The following is a 25,686-nucleotide window of genomic DNA, read 5'->3' as shown; positions in this document are numbered from 1 at the left end:
GTTATTTTCTGCTTATAGAGATTTGCTTTCTCCTCTACTTTTCTATTCAATTCCATAAAATAACTGTTTGAGTCCAAGAACAAAACTATATAAAATAAACATTTAGACGGGTCTAACTTCCATCTTTTCCCCTCTCTACTGTTCTCTTCCTAGCTTTCAAGTAACTGTTTTATTTCATCATAGTCCTACAACAGAAACTCTTCTAGAAAAAAAAAAAACATAGGGTGTGGTTCAAATTAAGAGGACTAAGATTCTAATCAATAATTTTTACTTCGAACATGCAGAGAATTCACCTGACAAAGCCAATGATAAAATACTGCAGGAGAAATCTTTGGTATCATGGCTAGTGCTAAGGCATAGCGGGTAAAGCCGTCGCCTGCAACGGTGGCACCCCATATGAGCGCCAGTTCAAATCTCAGCTGCTCCACTTTGAATCTAGCTCCCTGCTAATGCACCTGGGAAAGCAGCAAAGATGGCTCCAGTGTTTGGGTCCCTGCTTCCCTGTGGGAGACCTGGAAGAAGCTCAGGGATCCTGGCTTTGGACTGGCTCAGCTCTGGCCATTGAGACCATTTAGGGAAGTGAACCAGCTGATGGAAGACCTTTCTCTCTGCCTTTCCCTCTCTCTCTTTCTGTGTAACTGTCTTTCAAAGAAATAAAATAAATCTTAAAAAAAAAAAATAAGTAGGAACTCTACAGTCACACCATCGCCAATCTCTCATATGTTGATATGACATTACTTACACTGGGGCTTTATATTACATAAAATGAACAAAGTCAAACTCTCACTAATGACCAGTTCTAATGACTTTCTTAACCTGAACCATAAAGACTTCTGGAGCCAGTGCTGTGGTTAAGCTTCAGCCTGCATTGTCAGCATCCTAGATGGGCTCTGGTTCTAGACTTGGCTGCTCTATTTCCAATCTAGCTCCCTGTTAATGCACCTGGGAAAGCAGAAGATGGCCCAAGTCCTTGGGCCCCTGCACCCATGTGGGAGACCTGGAAAAAGCTCCTGGTTCCTGGCTTCAAACTGGCCCAGCCCTGCCATGCCATTGTAGCCATCTGAGGAGTGAACCAGAGGATGGAAGATCGATCTCTCTCTCTCTCTCTCTCTCTCTCTCTCTCTCTCTCCCTCCCTCCCTTCCTCCCTCTCCCCTTCTACACATACACACACACACACACACACACACACATATCTGCCTTTCAAGTAAATAAATAAATCTTCAAAAAGAATAGGATGATAGAAAAACAAAACACCATGTAAAACACTAATAAAAAGGGAACAGAGGAATAAAGAACCAGTGAAAGATTTTAAGAACTACTTAAGGGGCCGGCGCTGTGGCACAGTGGGTTAAAGCCCTTGCCTAAAGCGCCGGCATCCCATATGGGTGCCAGTTCAAGTCCTGGCTGCTCCACTTCCCATCCAGCTCTCTGCTATGGCCTGGGAAAGCATTAGAAGATGGCCCCCCTGTACCCATGTGGGAGACCCGGAAGAAACTCCTGGCTCCTGGTTTCAGATCGGCGCAGCTCCGGCAGTTGTGGCCATCTGGGGAGTGAAACAATGGATGGAAGACCTCTCTCTCTCTCTGTGTAACTCTGACTTTCAAATAAGTAAAATAAATCTTTACAAAAAACTACTTAAAAAAAGAATTTCTATAAAGATACTAATATATTCTTAACATATTCTTTTAGATCCTGTTGTTTTGGGGCTGCTCTTTCTATTTTCACTGCTGATGAGAAATTTATCCTTCCATTTTTCTTTATTTGCAGGGAGGGGGAGGGGGGAATTGACAGTATATGCCAGATGTCCCCAGCCAGCACTGAGGACATGCAGAATGCCTTCTGCCAAATGGATACTCTCACATCAAGACTCTGGACTCCAGCAGCACAGCCCACATCTCTCTGGAAACTGGGCTGTAACCATGGACAGCAGCACCATCCTGTGCTGTTGTCAGATGGTATTCCAACTGGTTTGCCATTCTCGCCTTCAGCTGCTCAACTATATTCAGACACTTTTTCTTCCTTTTGCATAAGATCATTGCTAGCAGGACTGACAAGGAAACTAGCAGCAAGGGATCCACGGGCATCCCAGTTACTGCATTTTAACTACCAAATGGCCAAATAACCCTTCATGTAAGTCTTCAGGTTCTATTTCCAATTTTTTCTTTTTGAACAAGCAAAAGATACATGTGTTTACACACACAGGAATTCACATACACACATATATTCACATAAATATATTTGTATGTTCCTGTGCTAAAAGTAGAATACTGTATAAACAGTTGCATCTACTTTATTGTTACCACTTAACAACAGATAAAAAAAACTTCGTGGCAAAATATAAAGTGCGTTTCTCATTCCTTCTTATAACCACATATCATTCTGTTTGCTTATTTAGTCAACCTTTGTTGGTGGATATTTATATCTTTTTCAGTCTTCAACTATCACAAGCAGTGTTTTGTCGAATAATCAATCCTGTGCATGTATCATTTTGGATTTGAGGCACATAACGCACTTATTGTTTCAGTCCTCTAAAGTTAAACACATCATCTTAAGAATGATATTTTTTAAAGATTTATTTGTTTATTTGAAAGTCAGAGTTACACAGAGAGAGGAGAGGCAGAGAGAGAGAGAGAGAGAGAGAGAGAGAGGTCTTCCATCCGATGATTCACTCCTCAATTGGCCTCAACGGCCGGAACTGCACCGATCAGAAGCCAGGAGCCAGGAGCTTCCTCCAGGTCTCTTACACAAGCGAAGGGGACCAAGGACCTGGGCCATCTTTTACTGCTCTCCAAGCCACAGCACAGAGCTGGATCGGAAGTAGAGCAGCCAGGCCTCAAACCAGCGCCCACATGGGATGCTGGCACTTCAGGCCAGGGCGTTAACCTGCTGTGACACAGTGCCAGCTCCAAGAATGATATTTTTTAATACATTGTACTTAATTAAAAAGAAATTGAAATCCAGGATACAACAGAGTGTTGAATTGTTTTTTTTGTTTGTTTGTTTTTTTGTTTTTTTGTTTTTTTTGACAGGCAGAGTGGACAGTGAGAGAGAGAGACAGAGAGAAAGGTCTTCCTTTGCCGTTGGTTCACCCTCCAATGGCCACCGCGGCCGGCGCGCTGCGCTGATCCGATGGCAGGAGCCAGGTGCTTTTCCTGGTCTCCCATGGGGTGCAGGGCCCAAGCACTTGGGCCATCCTCCACTGCACTCCCTGGCCACAGCAGAGAGCTGGCCTGGAAGAGGGGCAACCGGGACAGAATCCGGCGCCCCGACCGGGACTAAAACCCGGTGTGCCGGCGCCACTAGGCGGAGGATTAGCCTAGTGAGCCGCGGCGCCGGCCGAATTGGGGTTTTAAAAGTATGATCCAATACACAGCTACATGAAAATCATCTCCTAGGGTGTGTGACAAAATGTGAAACTCTCATACTAACCCCATACTTTGTGAATAGTCAAGTGCAAATAATTCCTCTATCTAGCAGAAACAGCACTTGTAATCAGAAGTCTGATGTCTGGGTTCAGCCACAGGATCTGAGCCAATGTGAAGAACATGGCTTCTTTTCTTAATTTTTATGCATTTATTTTTATTTAATTTGAAAGGCAGATGGACAGAGATCTTCCAATCACTGGTTCACTCCCCAAATGTCTCAAACAGCAAAGGTTTAGCTAGGCCAAAGTCTAGAACTTCTTCCAGGTCTCTCCTACATAAGTGGCAGGGACCCAAGTACTTGAACCATCATCTGCTACCTCTCAGCACATGCATCAGCAGGAAGTTGGAACAGAAGCAGAGAAAGCTGGCACTTGAACCAGACAATCCAATTGGGTTGTGGACATCTCAAGCAGTAACTTAAGCCACTATAGCAAATGCCCACCCTGAGCCCTGGTTTCTTCAGGAATGATTCTTTGTTAGGGATAATAAATGTCCCTATCAACTTCACAGGATTGCTGTGAAGTTCAGATTCAATTATGTGTAAGAGAACAGCTTGGAAACTGTAAAGCAAAACTAAGATGTTAACAGCTAGCAATGGGAAAGATATCTTCTTAACAAACATACTATCCTTACATTCAATGTTAAACACAAAAATAAGGTTTATCTTTTTCCCCATAAACCCTTATACTCATTCATTCACTTTTGACAGTTCTTATTAAAAGAACCTACTAGTCCACACCCAAAGGAATTCTTTATGACATAGATACTGCTCTTCAGGAAAACCCACGTCTGTCTAGGAGCCCAAAAGCAGTGATGACAAGGATCTGGTCCAACATAGAAAATAAAAATTGCTCAAAGCTACTAAAACTCTGAATTTGATTAATTTTATACAAAGGTGGAAAAAGTTTGAGGTTTCAGAAGTCATTACTTGCAATGAGACACACAAGGAAAGAAAAAACAAAATGCCCAACCTACCATAAATGTCCTAAAGAAGAATTTGTTCTGCCATAATTTGGTGCATGATGTCCTTTCAGTCTAAATCTATAAAAGCAATAAATCCAGACAGGTTCAGAGTGTATTTACTTTTTAAATGACAGGCAAGCTACTATAATTTTGGTCATTTTTCCAGAGTAGAAATACATGTACTATTCAGTGGCTTTTTTTTTTTCAAGGATCTAAAACAATTCCTTATCTGATTGAGAAAGCCATTCCTCTAATTCAGGGTTTTCAGTACAAGACATGGTCCAATGAAACCCAGAGGTAAAGATGAAGGCTTTTATGGAGGCCAGTATTGTGGCACAGTGAGCTAAGCTGTTGCTTGTGACAATGGCATCCCATATGGGAGCAGCTGCTCCACTTCTGATCTAGCTCCCTATTAAGGCACCTGTGAAGATGACCCAAGTAGTTGGGCCCTTGCCACCATGTAGTAGAGTGTCAGGCTCCTGGCTTTACTCCTGGCTTCATCCCCAACCACTGAGGCCAGGAGCCTGAAGCTTGTTCCAGGTCTCTGACCTGGGTGCAGGGGTCTGCTGCTTTTCCAGGCTCATTAGCAGAGAGCTGGATCAGAAGTGGAGCAACCAGGACAAGAACTGTCATCCATATGAGATGCCAACACTACAGGTGGAGGCTTAACCTTCTATGCCACAGAGCTGGCTCCAGTAAGAGATTCTAGAATTGAAAGGACTATGTATTACTATAGCATATAATATTTGTAAAAGTGCCAGCACAGAGCTTGACATATGTTAGGTATTCCAAAATTATTGAGACTCAAAAACGAAAAAAGGACAAGAAGGGTAGGGGAAGAAATGGCAGAAAAAGGAGGCACGCCTGCAGCATCATCGCAAGTATCACCAAATAGGCCTGCACGTCACGCTGGCCTCACAAACAGTGAGAAGGCCACAGCAACGCATGTGCTGGTCAGCCCAACTTTCAGAAGCCTCTGCAAGCACACAGCAAGGATGATTTGCCTGCTCATTCACTCTTCCCTCTGTCCATTCAATGAACATTTGTTACAGCCAGGGTCTTGGCTGGAAAGACTGCACAACTGAGCAGATGTGAGGGAGGGGACCTCACGATGGAACCTGGGGTGTTTTGATGACCACAGCAGCCTGGACCTGCGAACAACGATGACTAAGAAGCAGTTCACAGCTGCCGCCAATGAGCTTACAATCGCGCAGGAATGTCACACTGTTAAGTACCAAGTGTGCACTGAATTTTATAAATCTATTCCTTGTTATATTCTTCAAAGGCCAGTGTTGCTGTGGAATTCACCCAAAGTTTGGTACCAAATACCAGCTATAACTTCTGGCAATGTTTTGTTTCAACAATAAAACATAATCTTGTTAATCTGATTAATTTAGGTAAATTTATTCATTGCTACGGAGAAACGAATTCATTTCAAAGAAATATTACTTGTTTTAAAAAAGGCTGACAGCAGCTTTCTGTTCTGGAAAAAGTCTCACAAGCATGACTTCCAACCTTCTACAGGGCAAAATTAATGCTATTTACTTCAAAACTTCTGCAGAATCCTGATCTCAACACAGTCATGTTAATGCAAACAGGATCTTAACCAGAACTTTACATTCCTTTTTTGAGGATCAGTATAAGGAAAAGCGCTTAGAATAGTGTCATCAGGAGTTCAGAACGTCATTTTATACTGCTAACATGGATGAGCACCATCACTTCACTGTAATAGACTGAAAGGCCCCTGAGATAGACCCACTGCCCAACTATGAATAATCAAGGCAGCAATTACTCATCAGAACTTCACACTGCACACAGTTTTCTTGGGTAATAATGTTATTATATCAAAATAGCCTTTGATTTCCTAAGATTTAGACAGTACCCAAGGCCTATCCTCTTTCTGACCATGCGTGACACAGAAATGTCCATAATCACAGACTCTTAGAAGATCATCTTCTGTAACATCTCATGCAATAAATGAATGCTTTCTTTATCTCTCTACCAGATATAACATAATTGCTGGTGGAACCTTCTAAATTATTAGAAAGTACTTCATTATACTGATGTGAAACCTACTTACAATTTCAAATTATTCCTCCTACCTTAATCTATCAGGCATATCATGCCTAATTCCTTCTCAAATCTCAAAAAGACAAGTATAAGTCAATAAAACCCAAGGTGGGAACATGCCTTACTGCCTTAAAGGTGGTCAAGTCACCAAGCCAAGATGAATTTTATTCTAGGATGCTAAATAAATGGGCAGATAAGTATAAAAATGAGCAGTATATTGAGAATTAAAGAGAAGGCAAACAAATCCAGGTCTGATTTTCAAAATAATGGAACAGTGTGATTCCCTGAATCATCAGCTAATGAACTTAATGACTAGCTCTAGCAAATTTTAAGAATAAATTATTATATAGGATTTCAGTAAAATGCATCTGCCTCAAATCAATAACCTGCAGAAAGTAGTTCAGCCAAATATAAAGCTACCTAAGTCCAGATTAATTTACTTATATATAAGCCAAGACAGGATCCTCGAATGACAGGTTACCAGTTAAACAGCCATGAAGGCAAGGAAGGAGGACGCAGGGCAGAGGGAGCAGAGTCTAACTTAGCACCTGCTGGGAGCCTCAGCGGCCGCCTAAGGACCCTTGCTTTCCTTTACACCCATTCACATATCACCTGCCTAACAATCTCAAGGTTGCCAAAGATCAACTTCAAGCCCTTAGCTCTATCTAGTCCAAGGTTAACCTTTAAAAAAAAATGACTGCCTTTGTCTGCTGTTTCTCATCTTGATATTCCATTTCCCTTGTTTGCACAGCAATTACACACTGTGGCTCTTCAGTAACGTTGGCTGGGTGTGTGTGTTTTTGTTTCTGTGCCTTACAACACCAACACAACTTAAACTGAAAAATCAATCCTGTTTCAAGCACTGGGTGCTGGAAAGCATAGCAGCAAGGGTGCCCAGACAAAACAGCGACACACTGAAGCTAGTTAGAGGTGGATCTGAACCTTATCCCATCATTTACTGGCTGTGTAACTTCAGGCTTGTCAGCCTTCCTGCAACTCAGTTTTCTTATCGTAGAATGGGGTGAATAGCAATATCTACCATGCACAGCTTTCATAACTAGTAGGGGAAAAAGGGTAATTAAATTATATTTTACAGTATCCAGCCTTGAGTAGAAACTCAACACACTGCAGTTGGAACTATTATTATCAACACCTTACTTGCAAGCTTCTATTTATTCCTAACCATGTTTATGTTGCACATTCCAGTTAGAAAATCACCCTCTTTGATAGAGAAGCCAAAGAGTTGAGTTGCTCTGCTTTTCATCACCACACATTAACAGTCCATCTGCCCCAAGCAATGAACTTAGCCTTTACTTGTTCTTGTTTTCAACATAGCTTTCAAGAACTTTTTCTGTTGTCTTCAAAATTTTCTCCAGCCTCAGCTCAGTCTGAACTTGACCTTTGCAGGTTTTTTCTTACTGGCTTATGCTAAACTTCTGCATTCACCATTGATTATGTGTTTGTCTTTCAGTTTCCTGAACATGTTTTTTTTTTTTTTTTTTTTTTTAAACACAGAGAGAGAAAGAGAGGCAGAGAGGGAAAGAGAGAGAGAAAGAGGTCTTCCACCCACTGGTTTACTCCCCAATCGGCCGCAACAGCCAGAGCTGGGCCAATCCAAAGTCAGGAACCAGGAGCTTCTTCTGGGTCTCCCACGCGGGGCAGGGGCCCAAGTACTTGGGTCATCTTGTACTACTTTCCCAGGCCATAGCAGAGAGCTGGATGGGAAGTGGAGCAGCCAGGACTTGAACCGGCCCCCATATGGAATGCCGGCATTGCAGGTGGCAGCTTTACCCGCTCTGCCACAGCACCGGCCCTAACATGTTGTCTTAATATTCCAGTCCATCAGAAAGTTCTTTGTTCTTAAAATTGTTCCATCTCTCATGCTTCCTCATCTCAAATATTGTGATTTTGCTGTTGAATTTTCCTTTATTTTTATTTCTCACTTTCTTTATTTCTATCTCTTCTTATACCACCTTTTTAAAAAAAAATTATTTATTTATTTACTAGAAGTGAAGCATCCGGGAATCAAACTGGCACCCATATGGGATACTGGCCTTGCAGGCAGTGGCTTAAGCCACTACGCCATGACACCAGTCCCTATACTGTCTTTTTCTTAAAAAAAAAAAAAATTTCTCTTTAATGTTTTGTAATTTTCATCATAGAGATCTTTGACATTCTTGGTTAAGTTTATTACAAGGTATTTGAATTTTTTGTAGCTATTGTGAATGGGATTGAGGGTCTTTCTCAGCTATGGCATTGTCTGTGTAAACAAATGCTACTGATTTTTGTGTGTTGATTTTATATCCTGCCACTTTATCAAACATCATGAGTTCCAATGGTCTCTTCGTGAAGTCTTTTGGGTTTCCTATATATAGAAGCATGTCATCGGCAAATAGGGATAGTTTGACTTCTTCCTTTCCTATTTGTATCCCTTTGATTTCTTTTTCTTGCCTGATGGCTCTGGCTAAAACTTCCAGGACTATCTTAAAAAGCAATGGTGAGAGTGGGCACCCTTGTCTGCTACCAGATCTTAATGGGAATGCCTCCAGGTTTTTTTTTTCCATTCAGTAGGATACTGGCTGTGGGTTTATTATAAATTGCTTTGATTATGTTGAGGAATATTTGTTCTATACCAAGTTTTCTTAAGGTTTTCATCATAAAATGGTGTTGAATTTTGTCAAATGCTTTCTCTGCATTTGTTGAGATAATCATATGCTTTTTGGTCTTCAATTTGTTAATGTGGTTTCTCACATTTATTGATTTTCAGATGCTGAACAATCCCTGCATAGCAGGGATAAATTCCACTTGGTCTGGGTAAATGATCTTTCTGATGTATTGCTGGATTCAATTGGCTAGTATTTTGTTGAGGATTTTTGCATCTATGTTTGTTAGGGATATTGGTCTATAGTTCTTTTTCTCTGTCATATCTTTTTCTAGCTTAGGAATTAAGGTGATGCAGGATTTTTGCATCTATGTTTGTTAGGGATATTGGTCTATAGTTCTTTTTCTCTGTCATATCTTTTTCTAGCTTAGGAATTAAGGTGATGCAGGCTTTATAGAAGGAGTTTGGGAGGATTTCCACCTTTCCAATTGTAAGAAAGAAATAGAAGAAAACATTAAAAAGTAGAAAAATCTTCCATGTTCATGAATTGGAAGAATCAATATCTTCAAAATGTCCATACGACCGAAAGTAATTTATAGATTCAATGCAATACCAATCAAAACACCAAAAACATTCTTCTCAGATATAGAAAAAATGATGCTAAAGTTGATATCAAAACACAAGAGACCCCAAATAACTAAAACAATCCTAAAGAATGAAAACAGAGCTAGAAGGCACCAAAATACCAGACCTCAAGACATACTACAGGGCAGCTATAATCAAAACAGCCTGGTACTGGCACAAAAACAGACATGTAGACATATAGAACAGAATAGAAACTCCAGAAACTAATCCACACATCTACAACCAACTTATCTTTGACAAAGGAGCTAAAATCAACCCATGGAGCCAAGAGAGTCTCTTCAACAAAAGGTACTGGGAAAACTGGATCTCCACATGTGGAAGCATGAAACAAGACCCCTACCTCACACCTTACACAAAAACCCACTCAAAATGGATCAGAGACCTAAATCTATGACATGATACCATTTAATTACTAGAGAACCATAAGACATTGGTATAGGGAAGAACTTCTTGGAAAAGATCTCAGAAGCACAGACAATAAAAGCCAAAATTATAAAGCTGGATTACATTCACACTGAGAAGCTTTTGTACCACAGAAGAAACACTCAGCAAACTGAGGAGGCAACCGATAGAATGGGAGAAAATATTTGCAAACTATGAAACTGACAAAGGATTAGCTTCCAGAATCTATAAAGAGCTCAAGAAACTAAACAACCACAAAACAAACCAGCTAGTCAAGAAATGGGCTAAGGACCTGAACAGACATTTTCCAAGAGAGGAAATTCAAATGGTCAACAGACACATGAAAAAATGCTTAGGATCGCTAGTCATCAGGGAAATGCAAATCAAAACCAAACGAGGTTTCCCCTTGCCTCCTTTAGAATGGCCCTCGTACAGAAATCAAAACACAACAAATGCTGGTGAGAACCTGGGGAGAAAGGTAGAAATTGCTGGTAGGAATGTAAACTTGTACAGCCACCATGGAATACAATCTGGAGACAGCTCAGAAAGCTAAATATAGACCTATCATATGACCCAACCATCCCACTCCTGGGAATTTATCCAAAGGAAATGAAATCAGCATATGAAAGAGTGACCTATACCCCCATGTTCATCTCAACGCAATTTACAATAGCTAAGATATGGGATCAACCCAGATGTCCATCAAATGAAGACTGGATAAAGTATGGTATCTATGGAATACTACATAGCAGAAAAAAAAAAAGAAAGAAAGAAAAAAAAGAAAAGAAATCCTTTCATTTGCAAGAAAATGGATGCAACTGGAAACCATTATACTTACTGAAATAAGCCAGTCACAAAAAGACAAATGCCATATGGTCTCTCTGATCTATGGTAACTAACACAGTACCTAAAATGTAATCTATAGGAGTGAAACTGATACTTTGAAATGGGATGATTTTGAACAGCTCTTGCCCTGACTGTCGAGGAGCAATATTTTTGTTTGTTTTGTTGGTTGGTTTTGTTTTTTTCTTCATACTAATAAGTGAACTCTCTACTTATAGTGTAGGGTTAATTTTATGAGTATAAAAAGTAACTGAAAAATTGATCTCTATAAAAAAAAAGAATGGGAAAGGAAGAGGGAGGAGAGGGAGGAGGAAGAAAGACAGGAGTTTGGGGTGGGGGGAAAGAATCATCATGTTCCCAAATCTGTATATATTAAATGCATGAAGTTGTAGTCCTTAAACAAAAATTTTTAAAAAGTCTCTAGAAATTTATAATATCTGTCTTTTCTCTGAAATATACTTTCCTAGAGTCACTATCTAGTTATGCCAAACTTCCCTTTCTTTTGTAGTTACCAAATGATGCTACTGTACTCCCTCCCAAGGTTTTAGTCAACTCTGCCTCAATCAACAGTTTTTCTTGTTGGTTACAACTATGTATACTTTCTTTTTCTTTCTTTCTTTCTTTCTTTCTTTCTTTCTTTCTTTCTTTCTTTCTTTCTTTCTTTTTTTTTTCAATGATTAAAAATTATTTAATATTAAAAAATTAATGTCATTCACAATAATAACAGACACAAAGAGAAAAAGAACTACATGATCATCTCAATAGATGCATAATACTATTTGAAAAAATTTAGAATCTCTTTACGATAAAATTTCAAGCACATACATAACATCTAAGATAATCTGTAGTCAGTAGCATACCATATTTAAAGGTGAAATATCTAATGCCCTTTTCTAAAGAGTAGAACTACTAAAGCAAGGATATCTGTTCTTTCCACTTTTATTCAACATTGTACTGGGAGTTTCTTTTTTTTTTTTTTTTTTTTTTTTTTTTTTTTTTTTTTTTTGACAGGCAGAGTGGTCAGTGAGAGAGAGAGAGACAGAGAGAAAGGTCTTCCTTTTGCCGCTGGTTCACCCTCCAATGGCCGCCACAGCTGGCACACTGCAGCCGGCGCACCACACCGATCCAAAGCCAGGAGCCAGGTGCTTCTCCTGGTCTCCCATGAGGGTGCAGGGGCCAAGGACCTAGGCCATCCTCCACTGCACTCCCTGGCCACAGCAGAGAGCTGGACAGGAAGAGAAGCAACCGGGACAGAATCCAGCGCCCCGACCAGGATTAGAACCCGGGGTGCCAGTGCCACAAGCAGAGGATTAGTCTATTGAGCCTTGGCGCCAGCCAGAATACACTTTCATCTTGTTTCTTCCTCAATCTGTGGTCTTAAAAAAGAAATATGACAAAAAGGCTTTTGCTTTTCTATGGATTGAAATTTCTAGTGAACACTGAAGAGCCAATGACTTGGCTCACTGCAATTCTGATATTTAGTTGAATCTAAGCACGTGTAGTAAAATAAAACAACAGACTCTTACTAACCTATAATAATTGTTTAGGTATAATTAAAATGTTTAGGCTTCAGGGCCAGCATTGTTGTTTGCAGGTTAAGCCGCTGCCAGAGATGCCAGCATCCCATATCAGAGCACCAGTTGAAGTCCAGATTGCTCCACTTCTAATCTAGCTCCTTGCTAATGTACCTGGAAAAGTTGCAGATGTTCCAAGTACTTGGGCTCCTGTCACCCACATGGAAGACTCTGATGGAGTTCTACGATCCTGGTTTTGGTCTAACTCAGCCCTGGCCATTGTAGCCATTTGGGCAGTGACCCATTGGATGGAAAATCACCTTCTTTCTCTCCTTCTCCCCCTCTTTCTGTCTCTCCTTCTCCCTCTCTGCCACTCTGTTTTCAAATAAATTAACTTTTTTTTTTAAGTTCTAGGCATCACTGACAAGAGAAAAGGCTGTGCTTTGACCATTCCATTAACAATGTCTAAGGGGGGTGGCAAAGGATGAAAGACTATTGTCTCCACCCAGCAAGTGGTGAAAACACCTCACTCTGATATTCTTCAGTCCTCCTGTGAACTTCACAGCTACTTCCAGAAACCTGACACAAGAGCACAAAAAGGAATGTCAAGGACAAGCCATAACTGATTATCTTCAAAATGTATTTAAGAGAGGTAAACCAAAACCAAACAAAATCCCTGTTTGGCTGCACGTAGTGGTTAAGTTTTGGCAAAAGAGTCAGAAATTTAAAAAAAGACAATTTTTCATAATCTTGCAGTTTACTTCGTCAGAATTTTATTCTTCAATTATTGAAAGAGAAGAAATTGTATGAGAAACTAACTTCATTTCAACAATCAGTGAGACAAAACTCAAGTTGTCCCTAAAGCCTACACAATGTGCAAATTCTAAGTGAAACCTCTGCTAAATGTACCTAAGCTTACTGACTTCCTACTCAGCCCATGCCTTCAAGTAAGAAGAGCAGCAAATATAAAAACATCTACCAGTTGACACTGAACCACTGCACATGTGCCAGAATCACCCTGTTCCTCTCTAACACATAGAATCACGGGACAAATTTTTCTCTCTTTGCAAAGACTCACTGTGTTCTAATATCTATGGTATAATTCGTAATGAAGTTTTTGGAGAATAAAACATATCCAGGCAGTGACAAAAAGGACTTCTTCCTGGTCCTAATAATTTTGTGATTAGGTCAACAGTGAACCTATAGGTGCTATCCTCAACTTCTAAATTATTGGTAAACCAGCAGTTATCACCTAAAACAATTAATATTTGAAATAGAACCGTGGAGACCCCAGTTCTCTAAAGCTACAAATTGTGGACCTGGAAGTAATTAAGACGATGTGGGTGTTATGGTTTGAGCTCATCTATGCTACAGAGCTATGGTGATGGAAAACAAGGAGAAGCAAAACGCATGTTCAAAAAGCCACAATCACAAAGAAAATGGGTTTGGGCACAAAGATGTGTTGATTTTCCTTTAGCACTCAAGTGCATGCTGCAAGATTACCCCTTGTTCTCCTGAGCTAGATTTCATTCATCAGCACAAGTCAGAGGCCACTTAAAATCCTAACTTCCTTTTCAACCTTCTCATGAGAGTTACTAGCAAACACTTTCCAAGAAGAAATCACACTTCCACTAAGTAGAGAAAGCTTAATTGCTGAATTTAAAACTGCCTGTTTGCGGTTCTTCACAAAGGACAGCCTCTTCTTCCTTTGTGACCCCACGTCTTCCTCCTTTTTTCCTTGACTCAGCAGCTGAGCTCAGCTTCCTCTCCCTGACCTTCCTTTTCCAAAGGCTGGAGCGCAGCAGGCGTTTCTAGGTCAGCAAAGGAAACTATTACCGCCTTTCAGGAGAACAGTACCCTCTGTGTATTCGAAGGACTGCACAAGAACAAGCAGTCAGTAATTCAGCGTGCTACCCTCGATTCTGACCCTGACTCGGGCATGGCCTTAGCTGCCTCTGTTCTGCTAGGGGTTGAAATCTCCCAGCAGCCACCCGGCTGTGGCTGGCTGTCATCAGCCACCGGAACACCTGGCTCAGCACAGGCGCACGAATGGGTCCCTTGTGCTGGCAGTAACACTGTGATGCTGCCCGTGCCACAGCCTGTGATGGCCACACTCCGCCCTGCCCAACCACTCCCATGCATTCTGCCACCACTTTTTTCCCCCCACAGGCAGAGTTAGACAGTGAGAGACAGAGAGAAAGGTCTTCCTTCCGTTGGTTCACCCCCCAAATGGATGCTACAGCCAGTGCGCTGCACCGATCTGAAGCCAGGAGCCAGGTGCTTATCCTGGTCGCCCATGTGGGTGCAGGGCCCAAGCACTTGGGTCATCCTCCACTGCCTTCCCGGGCCACAGCAGAGAGCTGGCCTGGAAGGGGGGCAACCGGGACAGAATCCGGCACCCTGACCAGGACTAGAACCCAGGGTGTCGGCGCCGCAGGCAGAGGATTAGCCTAGTGAGCCACGGCGCCAGCCTACTTTTTTTTTTAAATAGCTTTATTGACATGAGATCCACACATCATAAAATTCACTCATCGAAAGTGTGCAATTCAATGGTTTTTAATATATTCACAGAGTTGCACAACCATTAACACAATCTAATTTTGGAACATTTCCATCATCCCCAAAAGAAATGTCGTACCCAATCACAGTCACTCCCCAAATTCCCACCCTACCCTCACCCTCAGCCCTAAGCAACCGCTAATCTACTCTTTCTCTCTACAGCTTTCCCTATCCTAGGCAGATTTCATAGAAATATATGTGGTGCTTTATGACTGGTTGCTTTTACTTATTACAATGCGGGTTCACCCAGACTATAGTTTTCATGGCCAAACAATATTCTATTGTGTGTACCACCTTTTGTTTCTGCATCTGACAGCTGACAAACTTTGGGCTGTGCCCACGTTTTGGTGGTTATGAGTCACACCGCTGTGTACAAGGTTGTGCGTTGAACACATCTTTTCATGTCTCTTGGACACAACTTATTTTTAGCAGCATCTCTTTGTCTCTGCTTCTGTGGCCTTATGTCCAGGATCCTCTTTAAAAGGAAAAATACTTGGGAAACAGTCATCGACATACAGATAGAAAGAAAGTAGGCACAGCCTTTCCGGAGGACAATCCCTGAATGGCTACCCAAGTTTTCAACACATGGACTCTAATCTACGAATTTCCTTGCAAATCGCTACAAATCACCCCTTTACAAGCTTGCAGATGCCCACAAGGATGTTCTATGCAGCACAGTGGGTAACAAATAACAAAGATGAAAGAAATAAAGATTGTTCAATGAGATCATGGAAGAGCAGTACAGTAAATTCTAATTCTGCTGATTTAAAAAAAAAAAGGGTGGGGGCAGAACTCTGACACTACAGTGCTATCAGAAGCCCATATAATAAATGTACATATCAAATTAGTCCTGATACATTTTTTTAAAAGATTTATTTTATTTATTTGAAAGACAGAGTTACATAGAGAGGAGGGACAGAGAGAGGTCTCCCATCCATCAGTTCACTCCCCAGATGGCCGCAAAGGCCGGAGCTGCGCCAATCCGAAGCCAGGAGCCAGGAGCTTTTTCTGGGTCTCCCACACAGGTGCAGGGGCCCAAGGACTTGGGCCATCTTCTACTGCTTTCCCAGGCCATAGCAGAGAGCTGGATTGGAAGAGGAGCAGCCGGGACTAGAACCAGCGCCAATATGGGATGCCAGTGCTTCAGGCCAGGGCATTAACCCGCTGCACCACAATGCCTGCCACCTGAGATACATATTTAAAAATGAGAATAAAAGATTTGGGAGAAAGAGACAATTGCTTTGCATTTTACACCCTTCTTGTACAACTCTGTTTTACTACAGGAATTTGAAATCTATACATACTTTTTTTTTTTAATTACAAATATTCTTTCCAGGAGTTCACAAAGTGATGAGTAAGTTATGGGAAGGTGCAAGGAAAAGAAGGCCACAGAGAGCAGAGACATACCAAAGAGAAGCTGGGGGTACTGAGAATCAAATGGCTCTGGCTTCACCATTTCCTTGGAGATCATGATTTCAACCTCCAAACTGCACCAGAGGATTCTCAGAGAGATAGTTAGGCACCATGGGAGAAGGACACACATGAGATAAGTAGGGTTCAAAGCCAAGTTCTGCCACTTACTTACCTCTCCACCAGATTGCAGGATAACTAATTACTCCTTCACCATTAGTAAGAACCATACCTCAGATGCCTGCTCCCAAGCATCAACCTTGCAAAACTAAGCTCTAAACAGACACCTTTCTGTAAACCAAGACTCCAGCCACGTGTGCACATCATCGGCCATGCCTGTGTGTACTCTTCACATCCATTCTTAGTGTATGTATTCCATGCATCTAACACTCATCTCAACACATTATTAAGGGTCTGTACTTTACAAAAAGGGTGTAAAGTCCAGAAGAAGGGATGAAATCCAAAATTTGCTGGCTCATAAGAAAATATTTGTTGATGATAATTGACCTGTGTTCCAAGATTATTTTGTACAATTAGTTACTGGTTAAAAACAAAACAAAACAAAAAATGGTAAAATGATAGATGGTAAATTTGAGCATAAAATGTTAGCACAGGAGCCAATGCTGTGGGGTAGTGAGTAAGACACTGCCTGCAGTGCCAGCATCCCATATGGGCACTGGTTCAAGTCTCAGCTGCTCCACTTCTGATCCAGCTTTCTTCTATGGCCTGGGAAAGCAGTAAAAGATGATCCAAGAGATTGGACCCCTGCACCCACATGGGAACCCCAGAGGAAGCTCCTGGTTCTTGGCTCCTGGCTTTGGATTGGCTCAGCTCCAACTGTTGCGGCCATCTCGGAAGTGAACCAATAGATGGATAACCTTCCTCTCTGTGTCTCTCCCTCTCTCTCTATAGCTCTGCCGCTCAAGCAAATAAATAAATCTTTAAAAAAAAATGTTAGCACAGGAGACTTGGGAGTAGTTTTATTTTATTTTTCATTTTTCTCAATGTACACCCCCACCAGTCAAGATTATCAATATCAATTACATAAATGCAAGTATATGTATTTCAAGGCAGATCAAATTCTCAACAAACTGAAACCCATTCTTTGAGACACAGTTCAAATGGTCCCTTCCTCCACAGAGCTTCCCTCACTCCCTCTCCCTCCAGTCCTTAGCAGCTGTTGCTTCCACTCTCATTATGTAGTGATTATTGCTCAAATATTTGACTCCATTACGCTGTGAACACTGCTGTCTTAATGACTGCTGCATCCACATTGCCTTGCATAATTAGTTACACGTAAAGAAAAGTGCTTAAACACGTGAGTGAGTGAAGATTAATTCTCTCAGAACAAAGTACTGAGAAGCTGTGCAGCCTCTGGCCCCTGGTGGTTTCTATTCTGCTATCATAAAACACCAAGCCCCTCCACCTCCCGAAAAATTAAGGCTCCCTATAATGAACAGAACAGTATATTTTATTTTATTTTATTTTTAAGATTTATTTATTTATTTGAAAGTCAGAGTTACACAGAGAAGGAGAGGCAGAGAGAGAGAGGTCTTCCATCCTCTGGTTTACTCCTCAATTGGCCGCAATGGCCGGAGCTGCGCCAATCCAGGAGCCAGGAACTTCTTCCAAGTCTCCCACTTGGATGCAGGGGCCCAAGGACTTGAGCCATCTTCTGCTAGCCCAGGCCATAGCAGAGAGCTGGATCACAAGAGGAGCAGCCAGGACTAGAACCAGCGCCCATATGGGATTCCAGCACTGCAGGCAGCAACTTTACCCGCTATGCCACAGTGCAACCCCAGAACAGTGTATTTTAAAAACTCAACTTTGTATTTCAAAAAGCAAGAGAAATCCTGTGGGTAGCAAACAATGAATGATGTTTCCAATAAGGAGACACAGAATAAATAGCATTGGGAAGAAGTGAGTTCAGTTTTGGTCCTGCCACCAAATTACTGGAAGACCTTGTAGTGGTCACTAAATTCTCCAGGGCCCTCACAGGCCTCCTCTACAAAAAGAGACCACAAATCTTGATCACTTCTATTTGCTATAACACTGCAGGAATGCATGAAAAGGAAGTCATTGTGTTCTTTCTTTCATTTACTCAACAAGGACTACTGGGTGCTCCTCCTGGAGGATTACTATGTATTCACCAGCCAAACCCATTTTATTTGCCTCTCTAGACACATACTTCCCAGATGCACTTGAAGGTAGATGCCACCATGGAACTGACTTCTGGTTAATGGGAGTGGATGTGATGTGCCCCAACTCCAACTTGATCCATAAAGTGTCCTGTGCAGTCCACCATGCTCCCCCTCTTTCCTTTCCTGCCAGCCAGAGATAGATGATCCTGTGGAGGATTCCAAGGCCTCAGGGATTGGCAAGGCCACTAGATGAAAGAAATCTGGGACCCTGAATGTCTACATGGAACAGAGCTGTCCCTCCCTCCAGCAGGAAGATAACCTAAGTTAAACCATTGAGATTCGGGCCTACTACATGAAATAGCCTATCTCACTTACATAGGGCTTTATATACACTATCACGTTTAAGCCTCCTAACCATGCAGGTGCATATTACTGTTCATGTTTTACTGAGGAGGAAAGGGAAGTAAACTTGCTCAATGTCTCACAGGCAACATTTGAACTTGTTGATCTCTAACACCAAAGTTCATCACCCTTACTCTGTCACTATCACTACCAAAGCTCTTCTACACCTGCCTCCTTGCTCCTAGGCACCTTTCCTTATCACCTACAGGAACTGTTCCTATGTAACTATGGAAACTTGTCTCCAAGAAGCAAGTCAGCGCAAGTGTGGTAAGCAGGTCTACCTAGAAAACCAGAGGCAAGAGAAGCTCAGAACTAGGCTTTGCTGTAATTGAGTCTGGTCCTGGATCTGACTCAGTCTGTGAGAAGCGGAAGATCAAAGCCATCACTAAGATCAGATCATGAGAAATAGTAATAACATGCTTTAGGAATAATCAGTAGATGACTACATCATTTTAATGTTCCCTTAAGAGTCAATCTAACATCATTAAGAGTGACATTTAAATGCTAATTGAAAATGCAGTGTTCCCATGATCCAGACCAGTATTTGCATGTTAATTAATTCTGGGCATAAGAACAGTTTGCAGTATGAGATGTCAGGAGGAGAAAGAGTCCCTTTGCAGAGGAAGATAAAAGGCTACAGCAGAAACATGATTAAATTACCTGGCTTCAAGAGTTCCACAAAGAAGTTATCCTTTGCAAGGCAAATTATTGTCCCCTCCTTTGTGAGAACTACATTTTAATGAAAGGACCAAAATACAGATTTCCAACTTCAATTCTTTTTAAAGCAGTGCCCTCATCACAGATCAAATGACTTTCATCAGAACCATGGCTAACGAGCTCATGAAGACTGTCAATGTGGTAGACAGCAGCCTCTCCCCACCCCCGAAGCCAATAAACCACACACACACTGGCGCTAAGAACATAACTTGATTTAGGGGGAAAAAAATCTTTTTCAAAGAGTCTTGCAAATTAGTGCAAATGCACAAGCCACAGACCCAGAATGAAGTCTGTTAGGCTGAATATCTACAAATTGGGTTATCTGGAAAGGTGATAATTTTAATAAAGTATACAGTTAACTTGCTACATTTTTACCATACATTAGCATTATTATTTATACTGTACAACTTTTACTGTTTGCAATACTTTTTGTCCTACTTATTTCATTTTAGCCTGATAAGATGAATGAGTACAAACGTACCCACTATATAGATGAGAAATTAAGGCTCAGAGAGACTATTTGGTTGAATCAGGACTGCAAAAAGAGAGTGGTGAGATTGTCTAAAATTCAGTCTTCTCAATCTAATTTCAATGTTCTTCCTATTCTACTTTCTTTCTTATATTTTTATTTAGTTTCTGATAGCTTGTGCTATGGAGAACATTACTGCTGTGATATTGCTAAGCATGGGAAGGACCTGACTAACAACCAGAATTTGAATAGGCTAAACAGGGTTTTCTTTGTTCTTCCATAAAGCCCCACTCCAGTTACAAAAGTATGCTGCTCAACTTAGACTTACACTTCGTAGTATCAGTGACAAAGGCTTATTGTCTCTGATATACAAACAGCACTTTCTCACGAATAAGAAAAAACCCTGAGCAAAAGCCCTAGACTGGGGCCAGCACTGTGGCGTGGCGGGTAAAGCTGCTGGCTGCAGTGCCAGCGTCCCATATGGGCACCAGTTCGAGTCCCGGCTGCTCCACTTCCAATCCAGTCCCCTGCTAATGCTCCTGGGAAGGCAGCAAAGGATGGCCCAAATCCTTGGGCCCCTGCACCCACATGGGAGACCCAGAAAAAGTTCCTGGCTCCTGGCTTAAGATCAGCCCAGCTCTAGGTGTTGGGGCCATCTGTGTCTGCCTCTCCGTAACTCTGCCTTTCAAATAAATAAATAAATATTTTTTAAAAAAGCCACAGACAGGCTATTCACAAAAACTACAAAGGAGAGCAAATGTTGTGGTCACCACCTGCGATGCTGGCATCTCATGTGAGCACCAGTTCCAGTCCCTGCTGCTCCACTTCCAATCCAGCTCCCTGCTACTGTGCCTGGGAAAGCAGTGAAAGATGGTCTGAGAGCCTGGGCCCTGCCACCAAGGTGGGAGACTTCGGCCTGCCCCAACCCCAGCCATTGCAGCCATTTGGGGAGTGAACCAGAGGATGGAAGATCTCTCCCTGTATATCTCTCCTTCTCTGTGTAACTCTGACTTTGAAATAAACAAATAAATCTTTTTTTAAAGAAAGCAATAAACGTTCAAATGAAAACTTGTTTAATAACACAAGTAACAAAAATTCAAATTGAAAGTACAAGTTATTTTTTCCTATCAAATCAGAAAATAATTTTCAAAATTACAAATCTACAGGTTCACTCTGGGTGAAAGTTGAAAATGATACAACTGCAGAGGAAGCTGAAGGAACATCGATAGGACAGAGAAATTCTAGCTTCTGGAGTTCCTTCCATGGAGAGGGAAAGCTTCTAAAAATGTATATATGTGAACATTCATGATCACACTGTTTATAACAGTGAAATAAAATAGAAACAGCCTAAGTTGACAAGATCAAGAGATTAAATAAATTTTGATATGTTGCCCATAAAATATTCTGTAGTTACAGATAAAAAAATCGTCAATGATTAAAATTTTAAAAATTTAATTGAATTAAAGAATATGCAAATAATTGGAAAGACACTTTATGTGCAGGAACTAAAAGGCTTAACATTGCAAAAGACATTTTGTAGATTTGATTGTCAAAGAGACTGATTGCCGGCACCACGGCTCACTAGGCTAATCCTCCGCCTGCGGCGCCGGCACACCGGGTTCTAGTCCCGGTTGGGGCACCGGATTCTGTCCCGGTTGCCCCTCTTCCAGGCCAGCTCTCTGCTGTGGCCAGGGAGTGCAGTGGAGGATGGCCCAAGTACTTGGGCCCTGCACCCCATGGGAGACCAGGAGAAGTACCTGGCTCCTGCCATCGGATCAGCGCGGTGTGCCGGCGCAGCGCACCGGCCGCAGCGGCCATTGGAGGGTAAACCAACGGCAAAGGAAGACCTTTCTCTCTGTCTCTCTCTCTCACTGTCCACTCTGCCTGTCAAAAAAAAAAAAAAAAAAGTGACTGATCTACAGATTCAAAACAATCTCAGTCAAAATCTGTGCAAGTCTCTGGGTATGACTCTCTATGTATTTGTGGAAACTGACCAGCTGGTTCTAAGCTTCATTTGAAAATACGAAGGGTCCAGAACAACCAGAAATCTTCAGGAATTGGTAAAAGGAAGATCTGATCTTCAGTTTATTTCCCTATCATAATCAAATCATGCATTAGCAAAAGGAAAATACACTAATGGAAGAGAACAGAGAAGAAAGAATTGGACCCATCCATATATGCATGCCTGACTTATGAAAAAGGTGGCACTGCAGAGCAATGAGGAATGAACTGTCTTTTTGAAAAATGTTGGCTGATCAACAAGATACCAATGTGGAGTAAAATAAAACTTAACCCTAACTTCTCAACTATACATAAAGATTAATTCCATGCAATTTACAGGTCTAAATGTGAAAGGTAAAACAAAAACAGTGATAGATAACAACATAAAAGATATCCTCATGACCCTGGGGATAAACAGAGATTTCCTAAACAGGACCCAAAAAGCACTAATGATATAAAGACTGTAAAATTGAGTAACATTAAAACAGGAAACCTCCATTAACCCTATTAAGAGTTCAATACAGGCAAGCCACAGAGTGGGAGAATACATTCCTAACACAAATCACCAACAAAGGAACTTTAATCTAGACTATATAAAGTACAAATAAATAAGAAACATTCTGACAATTCTATGGAGAAGTAAACAGGAGACTTAAACAAGCACTTCAACTCCCCTCTCCCCAGAGATATCCAATGGCCAATAAAGAAATAAAAAATTGTTCAGCCATATTAGCTCTCAGGAAAACACAAATTAAAAAACCACATGCTACTGTAAGTGCCTAACAAATGGGATAAAATCAATAACTAACAAGAACTGCCAAAGACACGGAGCAACAGTAACTCATATATATTGATCATAAGGTGGCAAATGAGTAAAACCACTTTAGCAGTGCCATATCCGCTAGAGTTGAACATACACATAACCTATGATGCATCAGTTCCATTCTTAGGTGCATAAACAACTTTAAAATCTGTACAAGTGCAAGATAGGCTAAAATACATGTACAAGAATGTTCACAGCAACATCTGTTATAATAGTCCGAAACCACAAACACCACCAAGGGCAAACAACAGCAGAATGGGTAAATATTGTTCTTGCAATGCAATAATATACAGCAATGACAATGAAGGAACAAAAAAAATGTTTTAAAAACCAGGACGAATCTCACAAATGTTGAATAAAGATCAAACAAAACCAAAAAACTATATACATTTCATTTACACGTTGCACAAACACAGATATTATAATGGTAGATCCAAAAGAGCCACTTTTCTGGTAGAAAGGAAGAGGCCATAGGTATAGAGGCCTCTGCAGATACTTCCAAGGGCTCTTTATGGGGCCGGCGCTGTGGTGCAGTGGGTTAACACCCTGGCCTGAAGTGCCAGCATCCTTTGTGGGCACCGGTTCAAGACTTGGCTGTTCCACTTCTGATCCAGCTTTCTGGATCAGAAAGTGGAAGATGGCCCAAAGTGCTTGGGCCCCTGTACTCGCATGGGAGATCTGGAAGAAGCTCCTAGCTCCTGGCTTCGGATTGGTGCAGCTCCAGCTGTTGCGGCAACTGGGGAGTGAACCATTGGATGGAAGACCTCTCTCTCTCTCTCTCTCTGCCTCTCCTCTCTGTTAACTTCGACTTTCAAATAAATAAATAAATCTTAAAAAAAGGGGGGGGGGGGCTCTGCTGGTGCCGTGGTTCAATAGGCTAATCCTCCGCCTGCGGCGCCTGCACACCGGTTCTAGTCCCAGTCAAGGCGCCGGATTCTGTCCCGGTCGCTCCTCTTCCTGTCCAGCTCTCTGCTGTGGCCCAGGAGTGCAGTGGAGGATGGCCCAAGTCCTTGGGCCCTGCACTCGCATGGGAGACCAGGAGAAGTACCTGGCTCCTGGCTTTGGATCAGCGCAGTGTGCCGGCTGCAGCGCGCCGGCCACAGCGGCCATTGGAGGTGGTGAATCAACGGCAGAAGGAAGACCTTTCTCTCTGTCTCTCTCACTGTCCACTCTGCCTGTCAAAAATTAAAAAGGGGGCTCTTTATATAGGTGGGGGTTACATGGATGTGCTTACTTTGTGATCAATCACTGAGCTACAGACTAAGGTTTTGTGCACTTTTCTGCATGTGTGCTGTTATGCCATAAAATATTTTAATCTATATTTATTGGCTCAGAAATATGCCCATGTGTATTAAATGGGAAAAGCTGATTAGCAAATTATATAATTCTGTTTTGAGATATACAGAGAAGCACTCTTATCTAAAGCATTTGGGACCTTTAGTTAATTGCACGATTTCAAAAGCTAGTGAAAGTGTGTGTAAAAAGCAACCAACACTTGGAGCCGGCGCCGTGGCTCAATAGGCTAATCCTCCGCCTGCGGCGCCGGCACACCGGGTTCTAGTCCTGGTCGGGGCACCGGATTCTGTCCCGGTTGCCCCTCTTCCAATCCAGCTCTCTGCTGTGGCCCAGGAGTGCAGTGGAGGATGGCCCAAGTCGTTGGGTCCTGCACCCCATGGGAAACCAGGAGAAGCACCTGGCTCCTGTCTTCGGATCAGCGCGGTGCGCCGGTTGCAGCGCGCCGGCAGTGGCAGGCATTGGAGGGTGAATCAACAGCAAAAGGAAGACCTTTCTTTCTCTCTCTCTCTCTCTCTCTCTCTCACTGTCCACTCTGCCTGTCAAAAAAAAAATTAAATTAAAAAAAAAGAAAAAGCAACCAACACTTGTTGCCTAAAGCATGCTATGCTCCCTAATCCCAAACACTTGAGTATCTGCTGGGTAGCGTTCCACATCACCTTCCCTGCACACATCAATTCCATAATCCATCTTCCCTATTTTAAGAACAAAAACTTAAACTCACTTGTGAAGTGAGCGAAACGCGGAATCCCTCATGACTTTGAGCACTATTTTTCACTCTTTCACAGGTATTCCACCCACTATGAATTACAGACCAATTGTTTGAGAGAGTCATCTATCATGTTTTGCTAAAGCATTCAAGCTCATTTTTGTGAAGACATCAACCTAACTTTTACACTCACAATTCATTAGTTTATGCAATATTTAATTGGATAACATAATTATATATTTAATTGGCATAAAAATGACTATGAAAAATAAATAAATGGCTCTTAGTAAGCATACACTCTGGATGTACTAATGAAAAATTTGCTAGCAGAATATGCGTGCATTTAGCCTCAAGAGTGTCCTAATGTATATTCTTAATTCTTTGAATACAAAATACAGAAGCGAAAACTACAAAATGTTGATACTGGTTTATCTTATTTGAAGGGGTTGCTGGTGAAATTTAATTTGACTTTCTTGTGTGTATCTCTTCAGAAGACTTGTATTGATTGTATTTTTAAAAAATTCACCTTTTCAAGCAGCCTGTGACACAGACCTGAAGAATGGTGACAGTTGGTAGAAGTACATGACATGAATCTTGCCTTCCTCTGAAACTGTGTGAAATGTGATGAATAAGATTATCAAATCAAAGAGGTCAAGACACAAACCCAGCTCTGTCGTCTACCAGCTGTACATTCATC

At 41.7% G+C, this 25,686-nt stretch overlaps 1 protein-coding gene across 5 annotated transcripts in view; it reads right to left on the bottom strand.

The window, feature by feature from the left end:
- CRADD (CARD and death domain containing adaptor protein) overlaps positions 1-25,686 on the bottom strand; it is a 257,003-nt gene that overhangs the window by 80,111 nt on the left and 151,206 nt on the right. For 2 of the 5 annotated variants that reach the window (XM_070052697.2, XM_089308755.1), the window contains one exon: positions 15,883-16,209. The exons of the other annotated variants lie outside the window; for them this stretch is intronic. In XM_070052697.2, coding sequence (XP_069908798.1) covers positions 16,080-16,209 — 130 coding nt within the window. In that variant the 3' untranslated portion in view covers positions 15,883-16,079. Of the gene's footprint in view, positions 1-15,882; positions 16,210-25,686 lie in introns of those variants that run through there. 5 annotated transcript variants of the gene reach the window in all.

This window comes from Oryctolagus cuniculus, chromosome 11 (assembly GCF_051225735.1).
Source record: "Oryctolagus cuniculus isolate XC-2025 breed Fujian yellow rabbit chromosome 11, ASM5122573v1, whole genome shotgun sequence".
Classification (NCBI taxonomy): Eukaryota; Metazoa; Chordata; class Mammalia; order Lagomorpha; family Leporidae; genus Oryctolagus; species Oryctolagus cuniculus.
The sequence above is the reverse complement of the archived record's forward strand: the minus strand, read 5'-3'. Positions and strand labels throughout refer to the sequence as shown.